Source organism: Triturus cristatus, chromosome 9, assembly GCF_964204655.1.
Source record: "Triturus cristatus chromosome 9, aTriCri1.1, whole genome shotgun sequence".
Lineage (NCBI taxonomy): Eukaryota > Metazoa > Chordata > Amphibia > Caudata > Salamandridae > Triturus > Triturus cristatus.
The window spans coordinates 1293578168-1293600180 of NC_140592.1; the positions used below are offsets into that span (position 1 = coordinate 1293578168).

The following is a 22013-nucleotide window of genomic DNA, read 5'->3' on the forward strand; positions in this document are numbered from 1 at the left end:
GTGTATCTGGTGGCTGTGTCTGCTGAGCAGATCCGCCATCTGGTTGTCCTTGCCTTGGAGGTGTTCCGCCATGAGGAACATGTTCCTCTGAATGGCCCACTTCCACATGCTCTGAGCCAGATGAGACAACTGTGGAGAGTGTGTTCCTCCCTGCTTTTGTATGTAGTACATGGCAGTCATGTTGTCCGTCCGGATCAACACGACTTTGTTGCATAAGTGTACTTTGAACGCCTTCATGGCTAGGAAGATTGCCATCAGTTCCAGGAGGTTGATGTGCATCTTCTTTTGCTGTGTAGTCCATAGTCCCTGCACTGTGTAATTGAGTACATGAGCTCCCCATCCCTGGAGAGATGCGTCCGCTGTCAGTATTATTTGTGGAACAGGCTCCTGGAACGGTCGGCCCTTGCAAAGGTTTTGTGGATTCCACCAATGCAGAGAGTTGTATGCCCGACCGCTCACCAACACTAGGTCTTTTAATTGCCCGTGAGCCTGATTCCATTGACGTGCTAAGCACTCCTGAAGCGGGCGCATATGTAGTCTCGCGTGCGGGACTATGAAAATGCAGGAGGCCATCATGCCTATCAACTGCATGAACACTCGCGCAGGAAGGGAGTGTTGAGGTTTGAACTTTGAGATCAGCAGTTGCATGCTGTTGATTCTCACTAAATTTGGATGAGCTGTGGCTGCCAGAGTGTTTATGGTTGCGCCCAGGTACTGTTGTACGTGCGCGGGTTGGAGATGTGATTTTGGGTAATTTAGTGAGAATCCCAGACTGTGAAGAAGGTGAATGGTGTGGGACATGTGGCTGGCACATTGCTGGGCTGACTTTGCCTGAACAAGCCAGTCGTCCAGGTAAGGGTAGACGTGAATGTGTTGTCTCCGGAGATGGGCAGCCACCATAGCTAGGCACTCGGTGAAAACCCTGGGTGCTGTTGTCACTCCGAAGGGAAGGACTTTGAATTGATAGTGATGCCCTTGAATGGTGAACCCTGAGATATTTCCTGTGTGATGGGTGTATGGGTATGTGGAAATACGCATCTTTGAGGTCCAGTGTGGCTAGGAAGTCTCCCTGGCTGAGCAGCGGGAGAACCTGCTGTAGGGTGAGCATATGGAAATGCTCTGAAAGAATGTATAGGTTGAGGGGTCTTAGGTCTAGTATAGGTCTGAGCGACCCGTCCTTCTTTGGGATTAAGAAGTACAGAGAGTACACCCCTGTGCCCTGCTGGTCTGTGGGCACGACCTCTATTGCACCTTTTTGCAGCATACTTAGCACTTCCTGCTGCAATAATGTTAAGTGCTCTGCGGACATAGGACGGTGCTTTGGCGGTATGTTGGGTGGGGTGGAGGTTATTCGAGGCAGTAACCGTGTTGGATAATGTCTCTGACCCACCTGTCTGTGGTGATGGTTTTCCACGTGGACAGGAACCGCTGGAGTCTCCCCCCTACAGGTGTTATGTGGTCGGGGGGAAGGGAGAGGGCGTCACTGTTTGTTTTTGGGTGAGGACCTGGTGTTGCCGTAACCACGTCCTCTGCCCTTGGTGCTGGAGCCACGATATCCACCTCTGTTGGTCTTATCGTAGGTACTCTGTGTGCTCCCTTTAGCATATTGCTGCTGTGACCCCTGGCCTCTAGATGCTCCTCTATTTCCGGGGCGACGAAAGGAGCCACTGCGAAATTGTTGCGTCTGCAGAGCCCCCATTGATTTGGCAGTATCAGTGTCTTTTTTAATTTTTTCTAGGGTAGTGTCAACTTCCGGGCCGAATAAGTAGTCGGGGATGACTGGTTGATTTAAGATGTTGTTTTGAATCTCCGGCTTAAAGCCTGAGATTCTCAACCATGCGTGTCGTCTCAACATGACGCTTGTGTTGATTGCCCTTGCCGCTGTGTCGGCAGCATCGAGGGCGCACTTGATAGATGCGTTGGTAAGGAGTTGTCCCTCTCTAATGAGGAGCTCCGCCGCCTCTTTGTATTCGTCTGGCAAATGTTGTAGTAGTGACTCTAGTGTGTCGTAGTGGGAACGATCATAACGGGCTAGTAGTGCCTGTGTGTTCGCAATGCGCCAGATGTTTGCTGCCTGCGCTGCAATTTTTTTGCCAGATGTTTCCAGTACTTTGGACTCCTTGCCCGGGGGAGGAGCATCCCCTGTTGTCTGCGAATGAGCTCGTTTGCGAGCGTTGGCAACTACCATGGAGTCTAAAGGTAACTGACCCCTAATGTACATTGGGTCCCCGGGTGCAGGCTTGTATTTTTTTTCAATCCTGGGGTTGAGCACCCGTGCCCTAGTTGTTTCCTTGAAAATATCTTTGGCAGGTTTGAGAACTCCTTTCAACATTGGCAGAGTTTTTACTGTTCTTTCGGAAGAGGCGAAAGTGTCTACCAAGAAGTCTTCTTCCACAGTGTCAGAATGGAGTTCAACTCCATGGTTGGCAGCAGCTCGTTCTATGAGAGCATTGAAGGCAGCAGTGTCCTCTGTGGGAGATGTTTTTGTGCTGTACAGCTGTGTGTCCTGGGTATCCGGAGCGGTACCCTGGTCTGTAGGGTCATCCAATGCCTGATCCGGGTCTTGGTGATGCTCATAGGGATCAACATCTCCAGGGTAGATGGTATCATCTCCCATATAGTCCTCTACTGAGTCTGTTTCTGAAGGCGTAGGAGAAAAGGACTGGGGATGCTGATGGGAGGGTTGGAAGCGTTGAGTAAGGACTGGTTCCGACCCTGTCGGCAATTTGTGTTTGAGAGGTATTCTATAGGAGTCCAATTCCCTCTCTGGCGTGATTTTCCACGTGCGGATGATCATTTTACCAGTGTTGGTGTCGATGAAGTGTGGCTGCGAAGGCTCAGACTCCGTGTGATCAGTAGACAGGGACTGTGTCTGTTTGACACATGTTCGGATCTCGAACATTTTTGGCGCCTTGGACGGCGGCAAGCCAAAAGTGATGTTGGTTGGCGCCGAGGGCGGTGTTGGAGCCTTGTGCGTGTCGGGGCCCGATGTGGATTGTAGGGCCGCCCGTTCCCTGATGCGTTGCAACGATGCCGCGACTTGTTGCACGGAGAACGACGAAGGCACTTTGGAACTGGTCGGCACATTAGAGGTAGGCGTCGACTGTTTTGGAGCCACAGGGTCATCGATCCGAAGAGATGTATCGACGGTCGATGAAGTGGACGACTTGGCTTGCGCCGATGTTTTTGACGTTGACGCCGATGGTGTGGCCATTTTGACTTTAGTGGTCGGTGCCGATGGTTTTGGTGCCAGAGGCCGAGTCGCTTTGTGGTGACCGAGGGCCTTTTTCTTCGGCTCGGTACCGATATCCGCAGCAGTAAGTTCGGCGCCGAAGTCCCTTTTACTGCGTTCGGTGCCGACGGCTTTTGCTGGCGTCGAAGGAGCGGAGGGCTTCGAGGCCTTCGAGCCGATTACACCCAGTTTCACTTTTGGTTTCGGTGGAACTGGTGCGACGATTGGTTTCGGTTTCTGTGATGGGAATCCAGTCGCTTTCGGCAATAATGGCTCGTGCATAATGTTCGAGGCCGGGCCTGAAGGCGGGACCGAAAAACTTTGAGATTGATCTCGGGTAAGGCCCGAAGGCGATCCCTCGACCTGAACCTTATAATGACGCACTTTGTCGGCCCCCGTATCGACGGGCGGGCCGGGCTCCTCGCTAGAGCTATCTTCTTCGGCCCCAAAGGCCTCATCGTAGTCTCCTACCTCGTCGATGACTTCTTCTCGTTGAAAGAGCACATCATCGTCGTCTTCCGATCGGGAATCGTGTTCGGAAGCGGGGCTGGAGTCTACTACTTCCACGCTCTCAGCTTCCTCGTCTTCGGTGCTGAAGATGTTGGCCGGGGCAGGCGCCGATTGCTGCGCTTCTAATCTCGCTGCCCGTCGATTCCGGAGAGTCTTTTTGGATCGGAATCGAGCACAGGCCATATATATGGACTCATCGTGATCCGGTGAGAGACATTTGTTGCATACCGGGTGGACGTCGATGTGAGGATATTTAGCGTGGCATAAAGGACACCGTTTGAATGGGGTCCTCGATTCTATCGTCGATGGAAGTTCGATGTTCGGACCGAAAGGATCCGAAAAGCTAGAAGAAGGCTTGAAAGTAGTAAAGAAGCTAGTCGATACCGAACGGGAACAGTACCGACGAAAACTAAAGGCCTTTTGGCCTTAACTGAATTTTCCTAACTTGTGCCAAGATAGACACATCCGAACCCAATGGCGGAAAAAAACAATCTGAGGATGGAGAGGATGCCCATGCGCACTGTGGTCCAGGGGAGGAGTCACCTATCTCGTGATACTTCGAAGACTCTTCCAGGACAACAACGTGCAAACATCCGGACCCAACACTAGGCGGCGATCTATGCACAGATATGAATTCAGCAGCCCACATGCCTCGAACGCATGCATCGTAATCCCGCGGTCGTACCGACCTCTACGGACAAGAGCTTGGGCGGTCCAACCTCGTCCGACAGGACCTTGGAAGCCGGTCCGACCGGCATCGTAATGATGCCCTTAGTCATATCAATGAAACAATATTGCCTCATGTAGCATTATTAAAGGGTCCCTTGATCTGGGCATAGTTCCACTTTAAGAAAAGCCCTTACTGAAGAATGTGAGTATTCTTTTTAGTGTACTGGTGAATTACCACCATATCGCCCTGCTCCGCTATTGGCTAAATTACTTGCCAAGCACGTTCTAAACCAATTCTGTGCCGAACTTGAAAATAACATACTTTAAGACAGTACCCAAATGAGATTTCACCTGGGATGTAGCACACACACTGTATTAGTTGCTGAAGCAGAGTCTTTACTTGGTGGTTGTTGTTAAGAATATCTGTGCCCTGATCTTCTTATACCCATCTGCAGCATTTGACAGTCTTGGCCACGGGCTGCAAAACCACTGCATAGTATTGAAGGTTGAGATCTTATTTGGTTTAAATTCTTTTAGCTTTAGATGACCCGACTCAGTGAGTCTTCATGATTCCTTTTTTATCTATTTCTAGTACTTTTTTAGCTGCCCACAGCTTAATGCTTTCACATTGCCTTTCAAATGTTTATGGCTCATCCCTTGCCAAAATTCATCCTCCCTCTTGGCCTCCATATCTATACTTATTTCGATGACATACCGCTTATTTAGAGGGTGGACAGCAATAGTGCATCAGCAAAGATCTTTCAAAACTGTCTTTTGGGAGTTACTGAGTGGACGTGGGAAATGCTTGTTTATGCCAGCACAGAAAACACGGAGGTATTGCTGGTGGGTGAAAGCAAGGACAACTGGCGTCCTGTAAACACCCTCTTAATGGGAGTTTGCCACAAGGCAGAACTAATCTAGGGATACAAATGAATGCAGCCCTCCAACTGAGAAACAAAATTCCAAAGATATGTTAGAGCTCATTTGTTACAACTGAAGTGGTTGTGCAAGACCAAACTCTATTATGTTCCTAGATTTAGTCAAGCCATTCCTTTTCTGGAAAATATTTACTAGCTTCCTGTAATAAGTTAGCTGAATTAGAAGACAGAATCCCCACTCTACCTCCAATGGTGTCTAGAATGGTATGTACCTGTGAGAATTCTAAGATCCTCCCACGTTTTGTTAAGTGTTTTGCTTTCGGAAAGCCAGACTTTCTCTACAATGGCTCTCTCTTTTTGGAATGCTGTTCCCTTGATCTTGAGAAGTAATGATAATCTATCTTTCTGCCAGACGCATAATCTTTGGTTTTAAGAGTCTGGCCATTGCCATTTATTCTTCCTAGCACGTAGAAACCATATGGGTAATGTTGAGTTGAGCTCTTTACCAAAATAAAATATATTTAAAAAATAAAATAACAACACTTACTTAAAGTCAAGATTGATGTTAACATGATGTGAGTTCTCAATCGTGCACAGGTCGGTGCCGTGGGCGACTGCTTCGTTGCAGTTCCTACAGTAAAGTCGAACATCCTGTGGTCGGAATATCCTTTTCTTTTCATCTAATTTCTGTTGTTTCACTTTCCTGGAAATTATTGATTCTGTTTGCAGTTTCCGGATCTAAATAGAGAATGTGATAATGCAGGCAATTAAAGATATTGAGCATGAATGATACAGAAGGATACATGTACAAAGGTGCAAAAACAGGAACCTGGATAGATGAGCATGTCTTAATGGAGACATTCTTTTTTTTTAAAGTTCTTTTTATTAATATATGCTCAGCAATTGGTACGATCGGGAGACAGTTACATTGGAATACAATATCTTTGTTTATTATATAATCAATGGTACATAGATCTTTACAAAAGCAACTCATTGCATGTCAGTACCTACCTACACTACTTCCCTTGTAGATCTCTGTAGGTCTGCCAGGCTCCCATATCTTCTCCCACTTCCTCGGGTACCCCCTTGCTCTTGTATTTTATTTGTTCTGCTTGCCTACACCAGTCTAAGTCGGTTTTCCACTCCCTACTGTCAGAATACCGGTTGCTCCCTATCTCCTTGCAACATTCCGCTTTGCTACTCACAGTGCCAAAGCCACCCATTGCCTTGTGTATCTGGGCCAGGCTTCCTCCCCGGTAATCATAAGTAGAAACCATTTCGGTGTCAACTGCATGTCTACTCCCATAACTACCGTCAGTACTTCTCCATCTCTTTGCCAAAACTCTTAGGCAACCCCATATCAAATGGAATAAGGTCCCCTCCATTCCAAACACTCTGACACCGTGCATCTTCATTCTGTCCCATTCGGTGTAACACCGTTCTGGAGTAGTATACTCTGTGAAGGACATTCAACTGAATCAGTCGGAATCTTGCCCTTATCTCCACCTCTCTTGGGCCCTGCAGTGCTTCCATCCATTTCATGTCTTCACGCGGACTAATGTCACCCTCCCAGGTTGCTCTGTAATGGAGACATTTTCATTCATAAACAACCTCCAATGTAGCTGGCCTAAAACAGGGACAACTGTGGACATTCTCTGCAGGGGACAAAAGATGAAAGGGTCAGAGTATGAGCTTCAGACTCACCCTTCAAGGTGAATTCACCCTAGATGCCGTGGGAGAAGTTTGCACTTCCGGGGAGGACTTCCGTCATCAGTTCCAGTAGTCTTACATCTTTCACTAGCAGCAACATCTCACCCTACATCCACCCAAACATTTAGGGCTTCATTCTAAGTCTTGCAGGATAAACCTTTTTCCTGTGAAATGCCACGAAATTCCATGAAAATCTTATGAAATTATGCTTTTGCAGCAAATTTTGGTTTGTTGGTATCTCATATCAGTTTTTTCACTGAGGGTGTCCCTCTCATAAAAAAACACATCTGGCAAGGTACTTGAAAGAGACTGGTTCGAACCGAAAATATGTCTCGGAGACACATTTTCAGTGTGTGCTAATCTCCTTCTGGTACATCATGAGATTTGTTTTACACAAGGTGCGCGTCGGTAAAAAAGTTATACAAAATCACATAATGCAAAATTTAAAGACGTTTGGGGATTTTAGTACAACGCATACATTCAGGAATTCTGTAAATTTCACTGGTTTAAAAATCTGCCCAGGCCTTAAAAATGCCTCGTTAAATATCTGATATGCATCTTTTAGTATTTCCCAGGAAATATTTAACAGCCCAATGTGAAGTTTTTGATGTCAGAATGAGGGATTTACAACGCTAATGTCGTTTTACACCAGCTAAAATCCACACAGTCTTCTCTTTAGTGACTGTGCAAATACCTCAATTTTATAAGTGAGGAATTTGTGTAAGAAAAACCCCAGAAGTGCTCTAATTTTGGAGTACGTGGAATCTGAAACCAGGCGCAAACAACATCTGCGTTCATTCGAATTCCCTGCAGCACTCAAAATGAAGCAGAGAGAACTAGAGGTGAGCAAAATTGTAATTCAGTAATCTAAGTTACACTAAACTGTGTAATTTAACACATTTTCTGTATTACGCCAGCAGGGAAATTTTTCTCTGCCAGTAGTTTTCAAATTCTTTATTCAGATCATAAAAGATACATCATATAAAAGACAATTCATAAATAGTAAAAGCTGGGTGTTGGAACTGGGGTTGCCAATTCACAAGGGTAGCCTGGCTCGTGGCAGGAAGGCTCCCAAAGGCATTCTGTATAAAGTAGCCGTGCAGCACACGCGTCCAACTTAGCAGAGTAACGCACACAATAATCTGACACCACACCACTGGTGATTAAAAACAGGACTCTTTATGTAACATTTTGTAGTAGGAGGTAAGCTAGCAAGAATTCATCCAGTTAGGAGCATAACCTAGGCAATAAATCAGCATGAATTTCATTTAAGACTGTGCGAATCATTGGCAGTAAATTAGCATGAATTCGTTATCAACTGAGCAAAACATTGGCAGTGAATTTAGCATGAATTCATTATCAACTGAGCAAAACATTGGCAGTGAATTTAGCATGAATTCATTATCAACTGAGCAAAATATTGGCAGTGAATTTAGCATGAATTCATTATCAACTGAGCAAAACATTGGCAGTGAATTTAGCATGAATTCATTATCAACTGAGCAAAACATTGGCAGTGAATTTGCATGAATTCGTTAACATTTGTACCAACTTCCTCTCCCTCAACCCTCTCTGACAGAATCTCGATCCCTGATGATTCTATCCCGTGCAATGGGGGGTATGGTCCCCTTGTACTACTTCCAATGAGGGAGGGGGAATTCCTTAAGGGGGGCTGTGCGCTTGCCTGCTGGCTCTCCCCTAGATATTATGGGAAGGTCCCATGTCACACTGAGTCTCCTCAAGACAGTTCCGGGGCACAGTCTCAGTCTCTCCCGGGGGAAGGGCGGGAGCGGGGCTGCCTCCCTTAGGTTAGACACTTCTCGGCAGGCCCCGCGCTCCGTGAGTTTCCGCTCCCTCCCCGGGGTCGTTACCTGCACTCTTCGGCCCTCCGGGGCCCTTGCTTCGGTCTCAAGGATCTGGCGCCTCCCGAGGGGGTCGGTCCAGAGGGTCCCAAGCTGTTTCACTCCCGCTGGAGCCACGCAGCTCGCGGGGGTGATGACGCGGGCGAAGAAGGCTGAATGTGGGCGGAGGAGGCTGGATGTGGGCGGAGGAGGCTGGATGAGGGCGGGGGCGAGGCCTGTGACACGGCCGGCGCCCCCGTCACGTGAGGATGGTGAACTTCCTGGGATCGGTTGCGGCCGCTGATGTCTCCGCGGAATGAACTCTCCTCAGCTGACGCGAGGGCCACGTCAGGGCGGCCGGCTCTCCTGACAGCTGCAGTGTCCTTGGCAACGGCGAAGAGTCTGAGGCAATTTCCCTATTCGTCGCACCCGCGCTGACAGAACTTGGGCAGCGGCGGTGAGTGGGGGTTCGATTAGCGCGCCACAGTCACAGCGCTTCAGTAATTCGGGCAGCGGCGATGAGTGGGGGTTCGATTAGCGCGCCACAGTCACAGCGCTTCAGTAACTCGGGCAGCGGCGATGACAGGGGGGTCCCTTAGCGCTTCACAGCCACAGCGCTTCAGTAAGAGGACGGCGCTCCACAGTTACAGGTGGCGGTCTCATGTGGCACGGATGGTTCTTTGCCCTTTGCCCTGGTTGGTGAGGTGAATAAACAGATAGGGGGGGGGGGGGTTGAGTTGGAGGCTGCTGTCAGACGGGCCTCTCTAGACAGTTCCCTGGGGATTCCCTCACACTGGGCCAGGTCAGTGGGTTTGGTCAGGTTTCCTCACTCAACTTAGAGGGCAAGGTCTAGACCTAGTCACCCCTAGTAGTATAGGTGCCCCCTCCCCCTTCCGCCTAAATCTCCAGTACAGGGTCTCCCCAGGTCAGTGGTTCCTCAACAACTAACTAGAAAGTTTCCCGCCCTTTCTATTTATATTCCCAAGTCATGTGACCTCACTCTATTCCAGAAGGTTCCAGGGGCTTCTACATTCTAGGTATGGGCAGGGGAGTCAGGCTAGTGATGTCACAATATCTAAGGGTTCTAGACAGCTCCTGACAACTAGGGCGCTACTTGAAAGACCGCTCCGCAGTAGCAGGGGTCTGTGGCAGCCATCTTAGTGGTAGAGAGCACCTGCACCTTAGCATTGACTAGCAATGGTAAGGTGCCCGAAGACCTAGAGCCAACCAAAAAGAGGGTGGAAAAAAATGAGGCAAGGGCGGAAAAAAAACAGGGAAGACCACCCTAGGGCGGACAGGTCTAACAGGCGTCCCCCCCAGCCGAAAGCGGGGAGACCTACCCAACCTCTAGGGAGCTCTCATCGCTAAGGCGGAAGAACCGGGAGAGACCGTCCGCATTGGCGTGGTCAACTCCGGGCCGATGTTCCACCCGAAAGTCCATCCCCTGTAGGGAAATGGACCACCTTAGCAACTTTGGGTTCTCGCCTCTCATTTGCATGAGCCAGCGAAGGGGGCGGTGGTCGGTCTGTATGAGGAAGTGAGAACCAAAAAGGTATGGTCTCAACTTCTTCAACGCCCAGACCACCGCAAAGGCTTCACGTTCAATGGTGCTCCACCGTTGTTCCCTGGGAAGGAGCCTTCTAGATATAAAGGCCACCGGTTGGTCTTGGCCATCCTGGTTCAGTTGCGAGAGCACAGCGCCTATGCCATGCTCAGAGGCGTCTGTCTGCACGATGAATTCCTTGGTGTAATCAGGAGTCCTAAGCACCGGGGCGGTGCACATCGCATGCTTCAAGGTGTCAAATGCCTCCTGGCAAGCAGCTGTCCAGTTGACTTTCCGTGGTTGCTTTTTAGATGTCAATTCAGTCAGGGGGGCAACGATGGTTCCATACCCCCTGACAAACCGGCGGTAATATCCAGTGAGGCCGAGAAAAGCTCTGACCTCAGTCTGAGTCTTGGGGGGCTCCCAGGCCAATATGGCCTCAATCTTGGCCTGGAGGGGCTGCACCTTACCCCCGCCCACCAGGTGTCCCAGGTAAACGACAGATCCCTGTCCAATCTGGCACTTGCTGGCCTTGATGGTTAGACCAGCTTGTTGCAGAGCCCGCAGCACCTCCTGGAGATGCTGCAGATGGTCCTCCCAGCCGCTACTGAAGACAGCTATGTCGTCCAGGTAGGCCGCTGAGAAGGACTCCATGCCAGATAGCACCTGGTTCACCAACCGCTGGAACGTGGCCGGAGCATTCTTGAGCCCAAAGGGCATCACTTTAAATTGAAAGTGGCCCTCGGGGGTGGAGAACGCTGTTTTCTCCCGTGCTCCGTCCGCCATGGCAATCTGCCAGTACCCTGACGTCAAGTCAATGGTACTAAGGTACCGGGCTGCTCCCAGCCGGTCAATCAGCTCATCCGCCCGAGGGATCGGATGAGCGTCCGTCTTGGTGACGGAATTCAAACCCCGATAATCCACACAGAACCGAAGTTCTGGTGTGGTGCCCGGTGGGGCCGCTTTCGGCACCAACACTACCGGACTTGCCCAAGGGCTGCTGGAGGGCTCAATAACTCCTAGCTCCAGCATCTTGGTCACCTCACCCTGGATACTATTCTTCACTTTGTCGGACAGCCGATAAGACTTGGCTTTAACCGGTGGGCTGTCCCCTGTGTCCAAATCATGGGTACACAGTTGCGTGAGTCCAGGCGTGAGGGAGAACAACGAGGCATACTGCTCCAGTACCTGGCGGCAGTCCCTCTGTTGTTCCGGGGTCAAGGATGGGGAGAGGACCACTCCCTCTACCGAACCATCCTTCTCTTGAGCCGCCAGAAGGTCAGGAAGAGGCTCGCTCTCTTCCTCCTCGCTCCCATCCGTCACCATAAGGAGGGTCATCTCCGATCTCTCATGGTGCGGCTTCAGGCGGTTGGCGTGGAACACCCGATGGGGCTGCCGGGGGGTCTTCAAGTCTACTATATAGGTGTTCTGGCCTCGTCGCTCCACAATCTCGAACGGACCAGTCCACCGGTCCTGGAGGGCGCTAAGCTCCCCAGGCTCCATGACCCACACCTTCTGTCCAGCATCCAACTCCACCGTCCGAGCGTTGCGGTCATACCACTCCTTCATGACGGCTTGACTGGCCTCCAAATTGGCTGAGGCCTCCTTCCACAGCTTGGCCATCTGGCTGCGGAATGCCAGCATATAGCTGACAACATCCCGGGGAAGCTTCATTGAAGTCTTCTCCCATCCCTCTTTGACAAGGCTGAGGGGCCCCCTAACGGGATGGCCGTAGAGCAACTCAAAAGGGCTGACCCCGACTCCCTTCTGCGGCACCTCGCGGTACGAAAATAGCAAGCAAGGGAGGAGGATGTCCCATTTCCGCCTCAAGTCCTCTGGCAGGCTCCGGATCATCCCCTTTAAGGTCTTGTTAAAACGCTCTACGAGTCCGTTAGTCTGGGGGTGATAAGGAGTGGAGAACCGATAGGTCACCCCGCACTCCTTCCACATGGCCTGCATATAGGCTGACATAAAATTTGTGCCCCTATCCGACACCACGACCTTGGGGAATCCCACTCGGGTAAAAATTCCCATTAGGGCCCGCGCCACCACGGGTGCAGTGATGGTCCTCAGAGGAATGGCCTCAGGGTACCGGGTGGCGTGGTCCACTAACACCAGGATGAACCGGTGTCCCGAAGAGGTCGGAGGGTCCAATGGTCCCACAATGTCGATCCCGACCCGCTCAAAAGGGGTCCCGACCACCGGAAGCGGTTCCAAGGGGACCTTCACCTTGGTTCCTGTCTTGCCACTTGCCTGGCATGTCTTGCAGGTCTTGCAATAGGTGTCAGAGGCAACTCTCATCCTGGGCCAATAAAAATGCGGGACTAACCGCGCGAAAGTCTTGTCCTGGCCCAGGTGTCCAGCTAGAGGTATCTCATGGGCTAACTCCAGCAAAAAGGTCCGGTAGCATTGGGGCACTACTAAGGCCCTTGAAGATCCATGCACCGGAACCTTCGGCTCGCTATACAGGAGGCCATCCTCCCAGTAAACGTGGTAATTACCGGATTCCTTATTGGTCGCTTGAGCTGTGGCCTGTCGCCGCATGCCTTCAAGCGTGGGGCACTCTCTCTGGCCCCGGCGAAATTCCTCCCGGGTAGGCCCTCCTTCCACGCACCAACCGGCCGGGATAGGCAGGTCCCCCACAGGAACAACATCCACCTCCGCGGATTCTGGAGCCACAACCGCCGGCTCCTCTTCCATCCCACGGGGGGTATCTACCTCCTCTACTGGTCCAACTTCGGGTTGGGCTGTTATTTCCGGCTCCAACTCGGTGTGAGTTCTTGGCCAGGCAGCCATGGACCTTGTAACCACACAGGCCCATCCTGGTAACCCCAGCATTTCGGTGTGGGCTCGTAGCTCCACTTCCTTCCAGATGTTGGTCTCCAAATCGTTCCCGAGCAGACAGTCCACTGGCAAGGCGGGGCTCACGGCAACTTTCAAGGGGCCTTTAACTCCTTCCCACTCAAATGGAACCCGAGCCACTGGGTAATGACTCAGGCTACCATCAGCCAATACGGCTGGATGGAACACGTCAGGGATCAACTGCTCCGGGGACACCAGCCGCCTTACTACGGTGGTCATGCTGGCACCTGTGTCCCTCAAAGCCTCCACCTCCTGTCCATTCACCTGCACCCTCTGCCGGTATTTGGCAGTATTCGATGGTAAGGAAATCACTGGCACCTCTTCCCTATCTCCCAGTGAGACGAGGGTCAGGCCTGTCCACTCCCCCTCCCGATCTAGGGGCAACTCCACCCCAAGCGCTATACTAGCCACCCCGGGGGGCTTACCTCCTGCGGGGGCGGGAGTTCTTTTGCGGCACTGGACATCCCCTTTATAGTGTCCCACCTCCCCACATTCATAACACTTGACTGTTCTTGGCGGTTGACCCTTGTCAGGGTGAGTGGACCTTGGGAAACTGGACTGAGAGGGAGTCCCTACACTTTTCCCAAACTGCCTGTTTGGTGGGCCTCGGAAGAGCTCCTTCTTTTTATCTCCCCCCTCTTTCTTCTGGGGGGCGCTCTGTCCACCCTTCGGGCCATCTCCCCCGGGTCCCTTGAGGGTCCCTCGGGTGCTAACCCAAGTGTCCGCCTCTTCTGCAAGTGTCCGGGGGTCGGTCAACTTGCGGTCCACCAAGTGTTGGCGCAGCTCCGGAAAACATCTATCCAAGAGGTGCTCTCTCAGAAATAAGTTGTACAGACCCTCAAAATCCTGCACCTCGCTGCCACGCACCCATCCATCTAAAGCCTTCCGGGCATAATCATAGAAATCCACCCAGTTCTGCGTGGTCAACTTGTGACTGCTACGGAATCTCTGTCGGTATCTCTCAGGGGTGAGGCCAAACTTTTTAAGCAGGGCCTCCTTCATCACCGGATAGTTGGTTTGGTCTACCTTCTCTAAATACAGGAGGGTGTCCCTCACTACAGGAGGTATATATCGGTACAGGCCACCCCCCCAGTAGCTTGTGGGCACCCCATGGACCTTCAGGGATACTTCGTACACCTCCAACCACCGGTTGATGTCATCCCCCACCCCATAACTAGCAATCACATCTTTTGGGAGGTAGAATTTAGGCTCCCGTGGAACCTCTGGTACGCTGCCACCATTTACATTCCCTTGCGCACTGATCTGTAATGCTCTCAACTCCAATTCTTTGAGCTGGAGCTCATGCGCAAGCTTCCTTTCTTCCATTGCTAGCCTCTTATCTTCCTTTACTTTTTCCAACTTTGCAAGCTCCCATCTCAGTAACCTCTCCTCCCTCCTGTCCTCATACTCCTCCGGCGAGGCACTCCTTCTAGACACGCTACTGCCTGCCCCAGAACATCTCCCTGGCGACAAGTTTTCACTGACATCAACGTGCAGCAGGTCTAGTTCTCCTGACGTGCCCGCCTCCCCTAATGCCCCTTGCCCCTCTGGCTCCTCGTCCCCTTTCCTCTCTGGGTGGGCTAATACCCATGCTTGTAAGGCTTTACGGAGCTCTTCTCCTTTGGCTCTCTTCCCAACTGCCACCCCCATCCCCTGACAGAAACTCCTCAGCTGAACCACCGAGTATTCCTCTATGTTGGCTAGCTGGAACTCCATTCTGACAGGTGGGGACCCAGACAATACGAGTGAATATCAGGACGTAGGTAACAACTAGGGCAATCCTCTGGGCACACCGTTAGACAGTAGGGGCCACCTGGCTATGCTTGCTTAAACACTAGGTGTCCAATTGCGGCGTACTCTGCTTCACTGAAGGGTGCTGCACAACTACAGGATCGGATCCCACCGCTGAGCACCAAATTATGTTGGAACTGGGGTTGCCAATTCACAAGGGTAGCCTGGCTCGTGGCAGGAAGGCTCCCAAAGGCATTCTGTATAAAGTAGCCGTGCAGCACACGCGTCCAACTTAGCAGAGTAACGCACACAATAATCTGACACCACACCACTGGTGATTAAAAACAGGACTCTTTATGTAACATTTTGTAGTAGGAGGTAAGCTAGCAAGAATTCATCCAGTTAGGAGCATAACCTAGGCAATAAATCAGCATGAATTTCATTTAAGACTGTGCGAATCATTGGCAATAAATTAGCATGAATTCGTTATCAACTGAGCAAAACATTGGCAGTGAATTTAGCATGAATTCATTATCAACTGAGCAAAACATTGGCAGTGAATTTAGCATGAATTCATTATCAACTGAGCAAAACATTGGCAGTGAATTTGCATGAATTCGTTAACATTTGTACCAACTTCCTCTCCCTCAACCCTCTCTGACAGAATCTCGATCCCTGATGATTCTATCCCGTGCAATGGGGGGTATGGTCCCCTTGTACTACTTCCAATGAGGGAGGGGGAATTCCTTAAGGGGGGCTGTGCGCTTGCCTGCTGGCTCTCCCCTAGATATTATGGGAAGGTCCCATGTCACACTGAGTCTCCTCAAGACAGTTTCGGGGCACAGTCTCAGTCTCTCCCGGGGGAAGGGCGGGAGCGGGGCTGCCTCCCTTAGGTTAGACACTTCTCGGCAGGCCCCGCGCTCCGTGAGTTTCCGCTCCCTCCCCGGGGTCGTTACCTGCACTCTTCGGCCCTCCGGGGCCCTTGCGTCGGTCTCAAGGATCTGGCGCCTCCCGAGGGGGTCGGTCCAGAGGGTCCCAAGCTGTTTCACTCCCGCTGGAGCCACGCAGCTCGCGGGGGTGATGACGCGGGCGAAGAAGACTGAATGTGGGCGGAGGAGGCTGGATGTGGGCGGAGGAGGCTGGATGAGGGCGGGGGCGAGGCCTGTGACACGGCCGGCGCCCCCGTCACGTGAGGATGGTGAACTTCCTGGGATCGGTTGCGGCCGCTGATGTCTCCGCGGAATGAACTCTCCTCAGCTGACGCGAGGGCCACGTCAGGGCGGCCGGCTCTCCTGACAGCTGCAGTGTCCTTGGCAACGGCGAAGAGTCTGAGGCAATTTCCCTATTCGTCGCACCCGCGCTGACAGAACTTGGGCAGCGGCGGTGAGTGGGGGTTCGATTAGCGCGCCACAGTCACAGCGCTTCAGTAACTCGGGCAGCGGCGATGAGTGGGGGTTCGATTAGCGCGCCACAGTCATAGCGCTTCAGTAACTCGGGCAGCGGCGATGACAGGGGGGTCCCTTAGCGCTTCACAGCCACAGCGCTTCAGTAAGAGGACGGTGCTCCACAGTTACAGGTGGCGGTCTCATGTGGCACGGATGGTTCTTTGCCCTTTGCCCTGGTTGGTGAGGTGAATATACAGAAATGGGGGGGGGGGGGTTTGAGTTGGAGGCTGCTGTCAGACGGGCCTCTCTAGACAGTTCCCTGGGGATTCCCTCACACTGGGCCAGGTCAGTGGGTTTGGTCAGGTTTCCTCACTCAACTTAGAGGGCAAGGTCTAGACCTAGTCACCCCTAGTAGTATAGGTGCCCCCTCCCCCTTCCGCCTAAATCTCCAGTACAGGGTCTCCCCAGGTCAGTGGTTCCTCAACTACTAACTAGAAAGTTTCCCGCCCTTTCTATTTATATTCCCAAGTCATGTGACCTCACTCTATTCCAGAAGGTTCCAGGGGCTTCTACATTCTAGGTATGGGCAGGGGAGTCAGGCTAGTGATGTCACAATATCTAAGGGTTCTAGACAGCTCCTGACAACTAGGGCGCTACTTGAAAGACCGCTCCGCAGTAGCAGGGGTCTGTGGCAGCCATCTTAGTGGTAGAGAGCACCTGCACCTTAGCATTGACTAGCAATGGTAAGGTGCCCGAAGACCTAGAGCCAACCAAAAAGAGGGTGGAAAAAAATGAGGCAAGGGCGGAAAAAAAACAGGGAAGACCACCCTAGGGCGGACAGGTCTAACACTGGGAAAATCAATTCATCAGGCTTCTCCAATGAGTAGCTCGTGAGCTACTGGTAGCTCTCCAGCTACTCATAAGTAGATCTCCTGTGTTCAGCCCAGCCTACTAAATTAGAAGCGTTTGTTTGGTTGAATTAATACATATACAGCTAAATCAAAACATGTGTATTTGAGGCGGAAATGTGTGTATTTTCAGAGCTCATGTGCTGATCTTAGGGGAGCTGTATTACCAATAATAACTTAGCTCAAGGGGCCTTGCAGCCATAACTGTGATCTTTTACCGATGTAGAGGCATTCCACATTGACAAAGCATTTTTTACATTACTGCTGGGAACCGTGCCTGATGCACTCACATTGCTAGTAATCTTGCACATGGTGGCCACTAATTTAAACTTGTTTGGCGTGGTCAGTATTAAAACTCTAATAATATTAGTAGCTCAGGATGACTTTCATTGAACATAAGTAGCTCATACTATAGAAAAGGTTGGAGACCCAGCTCTAACTACTGTCTGTCCTGCATTTTCAAGGCTAGTGGTGACTCAAAGTAGAAAAGCCTTTTCATTCATCTTCAAATGACACAACAGTTTCTATTCACAGGGAACCAAACCTAATCCAGTTCGGGAAAAGCCTGAAAATGAAAAATCTGACTGTCCTGGTTCTCTCCTTGGTGCTTCTTCAAAAATTGTCGGCCGAACATTTATTGCTCTTCTACAGTGTTAAGATTCCTTCAGGTGTTGCATGGATTTTAAATCCCAGTTACAATGATAGGAGCCCAGGGGAGCAGCACCGCCCCAGAGACATTTAAAAAATGTAATGCGGCCACTTGCCAACCACAGGGTTCATGTTCTTACCAGTACACCAAAAGGCAACGTTCATAATTCCAATTTGGATGCTGTACCCTCTCTCTTACACCTATGTACACGTGTTTCCATGGTGGTTAATGGCGACTGCTGAGACAGTAGTACAGTGGCGGCAGGTAATTTTGGCAGGGAGGAGACGGGCAGACCACACGCACACATATACACACACTCACTCACATTCATGCATGTGCACACACACCTATTCACAACACTCACAACAAATCCATACATTTGTACATACACCAAACATTCAAAAACATAAAAAATACCTATCCTGGAGCTCCTGGAGCTGAAAGCATCGGAGATCCCAGGAGGGTTGGGACTGCTGCTTTCCATTATTGGCTAACCTTAGGTCAGCCAATGAGGGAAGGCAGTCCTCCCTCACTCGTCACATAGTGGGATGGCTTCAGTGAGGCTGCTGACCCCATCCCACTGTGTGACAAGGTGTTGGTGATTGACACTTCGCCCTGGGCACTTCAGGGCTTAAAACTGAAGCACCCAGGTCCGAGGAAATCATTGACACTCGCCCTCATCACAAGCACATTCCGCACATGTCTAGCCCCTGGTTGCCCGACCCGAACAAGAAGAGTGTCTGTCAGGATGACCTTTGCTTCACCTGACAGACACTCTTCTACCCTGTAAGAGTTGAGAGCACGTGGCCCCTACGCCCATATGTATGGGCCGCGGCCGTAGCAGTATAGATCCCAATATAATGGACGGCTACGTATAACAAAGAGGAAAATGAAAGACGATATAAAACAGTTAATATACTTAAAAAGAGAGAGTGAACAAACCACTACAATAAGGTCTCACCGAGCCCACCATTAACAGATCATCACTGAGCAACAATAAAAAAGAAAGCTTTAGAAAGTACTTCTACCTCCAGTAGATACTCAGTCTCTGGCATGGCTTGTACAGTCTCAATAGCACGCTTCATAAGCTCCTCCAGGCACTCATTGGTGCACTCTCGCCGCACCTCTTTGCCCCCTCTAGCAGCAAGGATGGAGTATGTGCTGTCAGGTGCTCGGGCACGCCCTCGAGCCTATGACAAGAAGAGAAAATAAATTGTCTTTTCAAACAAATACTTGATAATACACTATGTAAAAAAAGACCAGTTTAAAAGACAAGGTAATAGACAATAATGAGGCAAAAGCTAATAATGACAAACTATGGAAAAAATAAGAAAATAAATTAATAGCAAGATTGTACCTGGTGATCTATAGCTCGGTTGCCTGATTTGCCACTGTAAATTGAGGCTTTACTTAAAGAGGGTCAATATAATCTAACGCATAGAGCACTCCTCTAGTGAAATAGAAATTGGATTTTTTTTAGAAGGAATGCCATGCTTTGGTCAGGTTAAGATTTGTGTAATCATAACAAATCTTTGCGGGCAGATGAGGATAGTCCACCTTTCAGAACCAAAAAAATACAATGGGGTAACAAAGCATTCTTGCTTTAACTCCTCTACGCCGCATGACTCTATGGCTGGCCTACAACTTGTACAAGAACTACAAAGTTACGCAATGCAGCACACAGCTATTCAGACACAGAATGTGAAGTTGGTAAGGGACTGACATATGGTGATGAGGACAAAGAGGCAGGGAGTGAAGCACCTGTATCATGGCGGTCTCATTGGTCATCAGCCCATAGCGGATGACAATGTTGCACGCTGGTATATCCAGACCCTCTTCAGCAACGCTGGTCGAGACCAGGAGTTTCAGTTGTCCCTCGCGGAACCTCTGGATGACTGCTTGTTGTTCATACTAGGAGAGAACAAACCACAACAAATTACTGTCTTGATTTACACTCAAGCATTTACCACTGGTGGCTCAATTTCTATCCAGATATAAGTTCCATACCAAGAGTCCTGTAGTACAGTCACTAATGGATGTGACTCCATCACCCACCAATACAGTATCTAGATCCCTGTTCACTATTTACATACGAGCAGCTTAATTTGGAAGCAGCTATCAATAACATCATATTCAATTCATCATCAGAGCAGTGAAAACATGAACTCTGAGTTGATGAATGGATGGCCCTAATCCTTCACCTCCATCTCCAGAGCTCCGTCGGAGGTGGCAGAGTGGCAGGTGACAGACCGCCATGTCTTCCACCTCCATTGGGTTGTCCTTGGCCATCATGAGATGCCGGTGACACTCTGGTGTCTCCAAGAAATAGCTTGCCTCCTGCCAGTCTGTGAGGCTTGCATGGTGATTTCTCTGTATGGTGACGGCTGCTCCAGTGAAGGCCCTAGTGAATATAAGGGGTGCACGAAGCCCGGAGACAAGGGAGGTTAGTACACCGCCGGGTATTTAGTTCTTTTGTTCAGCATTTAGGAAATAAGGAGGGCATGCCAGCAGGATAGAGGGTGGCGTGACATCAGGTTTTGTTTTTATATGGGATGAGGAAGGCCAGAGGGGAGCAGGCGGAAAGCCTTGTCCATGGCTTCCCGCATCTCGTTTCTCTTTGCACATCTGATTCACAGGATCTACTTAGAGTCTGTGATGCTCATTGGAAAGTGCTCACGAGAGAGGGGGAGCTCATACAAAAATAATACCGCATATGTAGTAGGTGTGATAATCTAGGAGTTGTCCACCTCAGGGCTCCAAGAGACCTCAAGGGTCTATGATATACTTTAGGCCTGCTTAATGGAAAAAAATCCTTCCTTACAGGCCAAGCCAACCTTGGCCTGTAAGGAAGGCTAGGGCAAGCATTCAAAATCCATACCTTTCCATCTGTCATGTGTGTTTTGTTGCAGCCTATCAGCAGAATGGCTGGCACTCACTTTTTCATTGGAAGGAGACTACTGTAAATGAAAGAAAACTGGTCTCGCCACCAGGCTTCAAGTATGGCTAGCATTGTTGAACTGGGATGTTTCACCTAGTCGAGGATTCTGATTAAACAACAAATTTACCAACAATCTCCATAGAAACTCAGTACTGGTAAATTTGGCCAAAAGGTGTTCAACATGGATATGCTAATCCCTGACTGGATCTTACTAATCAGTGGGTTGACAAAGGCAGTGATATAATAACATTTGCACCAGATGCTCCTGCTGTTTTTGCGCCCAGGTTATCGACTGGGGCAAATAATGCTCAATGCTGTGTATTTTATTACTTGCAAATTAATAGTTTTGTGCCTGTTATAACCACCAACAAACATCTGGTGGTAACAATCAGTTAAACAAGGGAGGGCAATTTGTGCTCAGGACCCTATCAGAACTCATACAAAAACAGGCGTAAGTACAGTTTGTGCCCATTTTGTATGAGAACCGCGGTCTAAATGATCTGGAGTGCTATAGGGCGTATATGAATTTAGATGGGTGAATACTCCTATGGCCAAAAAAGAATATTGCACTAAGATGGATAAAGGCATTGACAAGTCACAACTATTTGTGAGAGGCATTAAGAATGCTCTAACTACTGTGAATGAATACATCTTTTTATGGATATGCAACAATTGCATTGGGGATTTGCTATTCCTGTTTCTGAATTATTAACCAGTACTTTGGTTTAAATCATTGATTTACAAATTAAATTAATAAATAAGGCTATGCATTATTTAAATCAGTTTACTGGTGTCATGTGCTTGGTTTGGCTGTTTGATCCTGTCCCGGTCAGAGCAGCGGTGATCTTGGCCAGTCCTTCTAGCCCATCAGATGTGCGGATCCAGTCATGCAGCGAGTGCGTGGACTGTCGCGTCTTGGTGAATATGATGCCACATGACTCAGCAGAATAGGCAAAGTGTTCCAGTAGGATTTTCTCCAGCATTTGCAGTTTGGGGTTCTGGTATCTGGTGTCGTTAGCCAACTGTGACAGTTCTTGTTTGTTTTCTGGGGAGAAAGATGAAGGGGTTAAAGACATTTGTATGTTAACTTTGTACATATTTCAATGGTTTTATTGGAGCTATGATTTTTTGTGGTACGTCTTTGAAGCTTACATATA

At 49.8% G+C, this 22013-nt stretch overlaps 1 protein-coding gene across 9 annotated transcripts in view; it reads right to left on the minus strand.

Moving 5' to 3' along the window:
• LOC146799805 (ATP-dependent RNA helicase DHX58-like) overlaps positions 1-22013 on the minus strand; it is a 221286-nt gene that overhangs the window by 102585 nt on the left and 96688 nt on the right. For all 9 annotated transcript variants that reach the window (XM_085627492.1, XM_085627493.1, XM_085627489.1 and 6 more), the window contains 4 exons: positions 21645-21901; positions 19680-19829; positions 18947-19108; positions 5837-6027 (listed from right to left, as the gene is read on the minus strand). In XM_085627492.1, coding sequence (XP_085483618.1) covers positions 5837-6027; positions 18947-19108; positions 19680-19829; positions 21645-21901 — 760 coding nt within the window. The remainder of the gene's footprint in view (positions 1-5836; positions 6028-18946; positions 19109-19679; positions 19830-21644; positions 21902-22013) is intronic.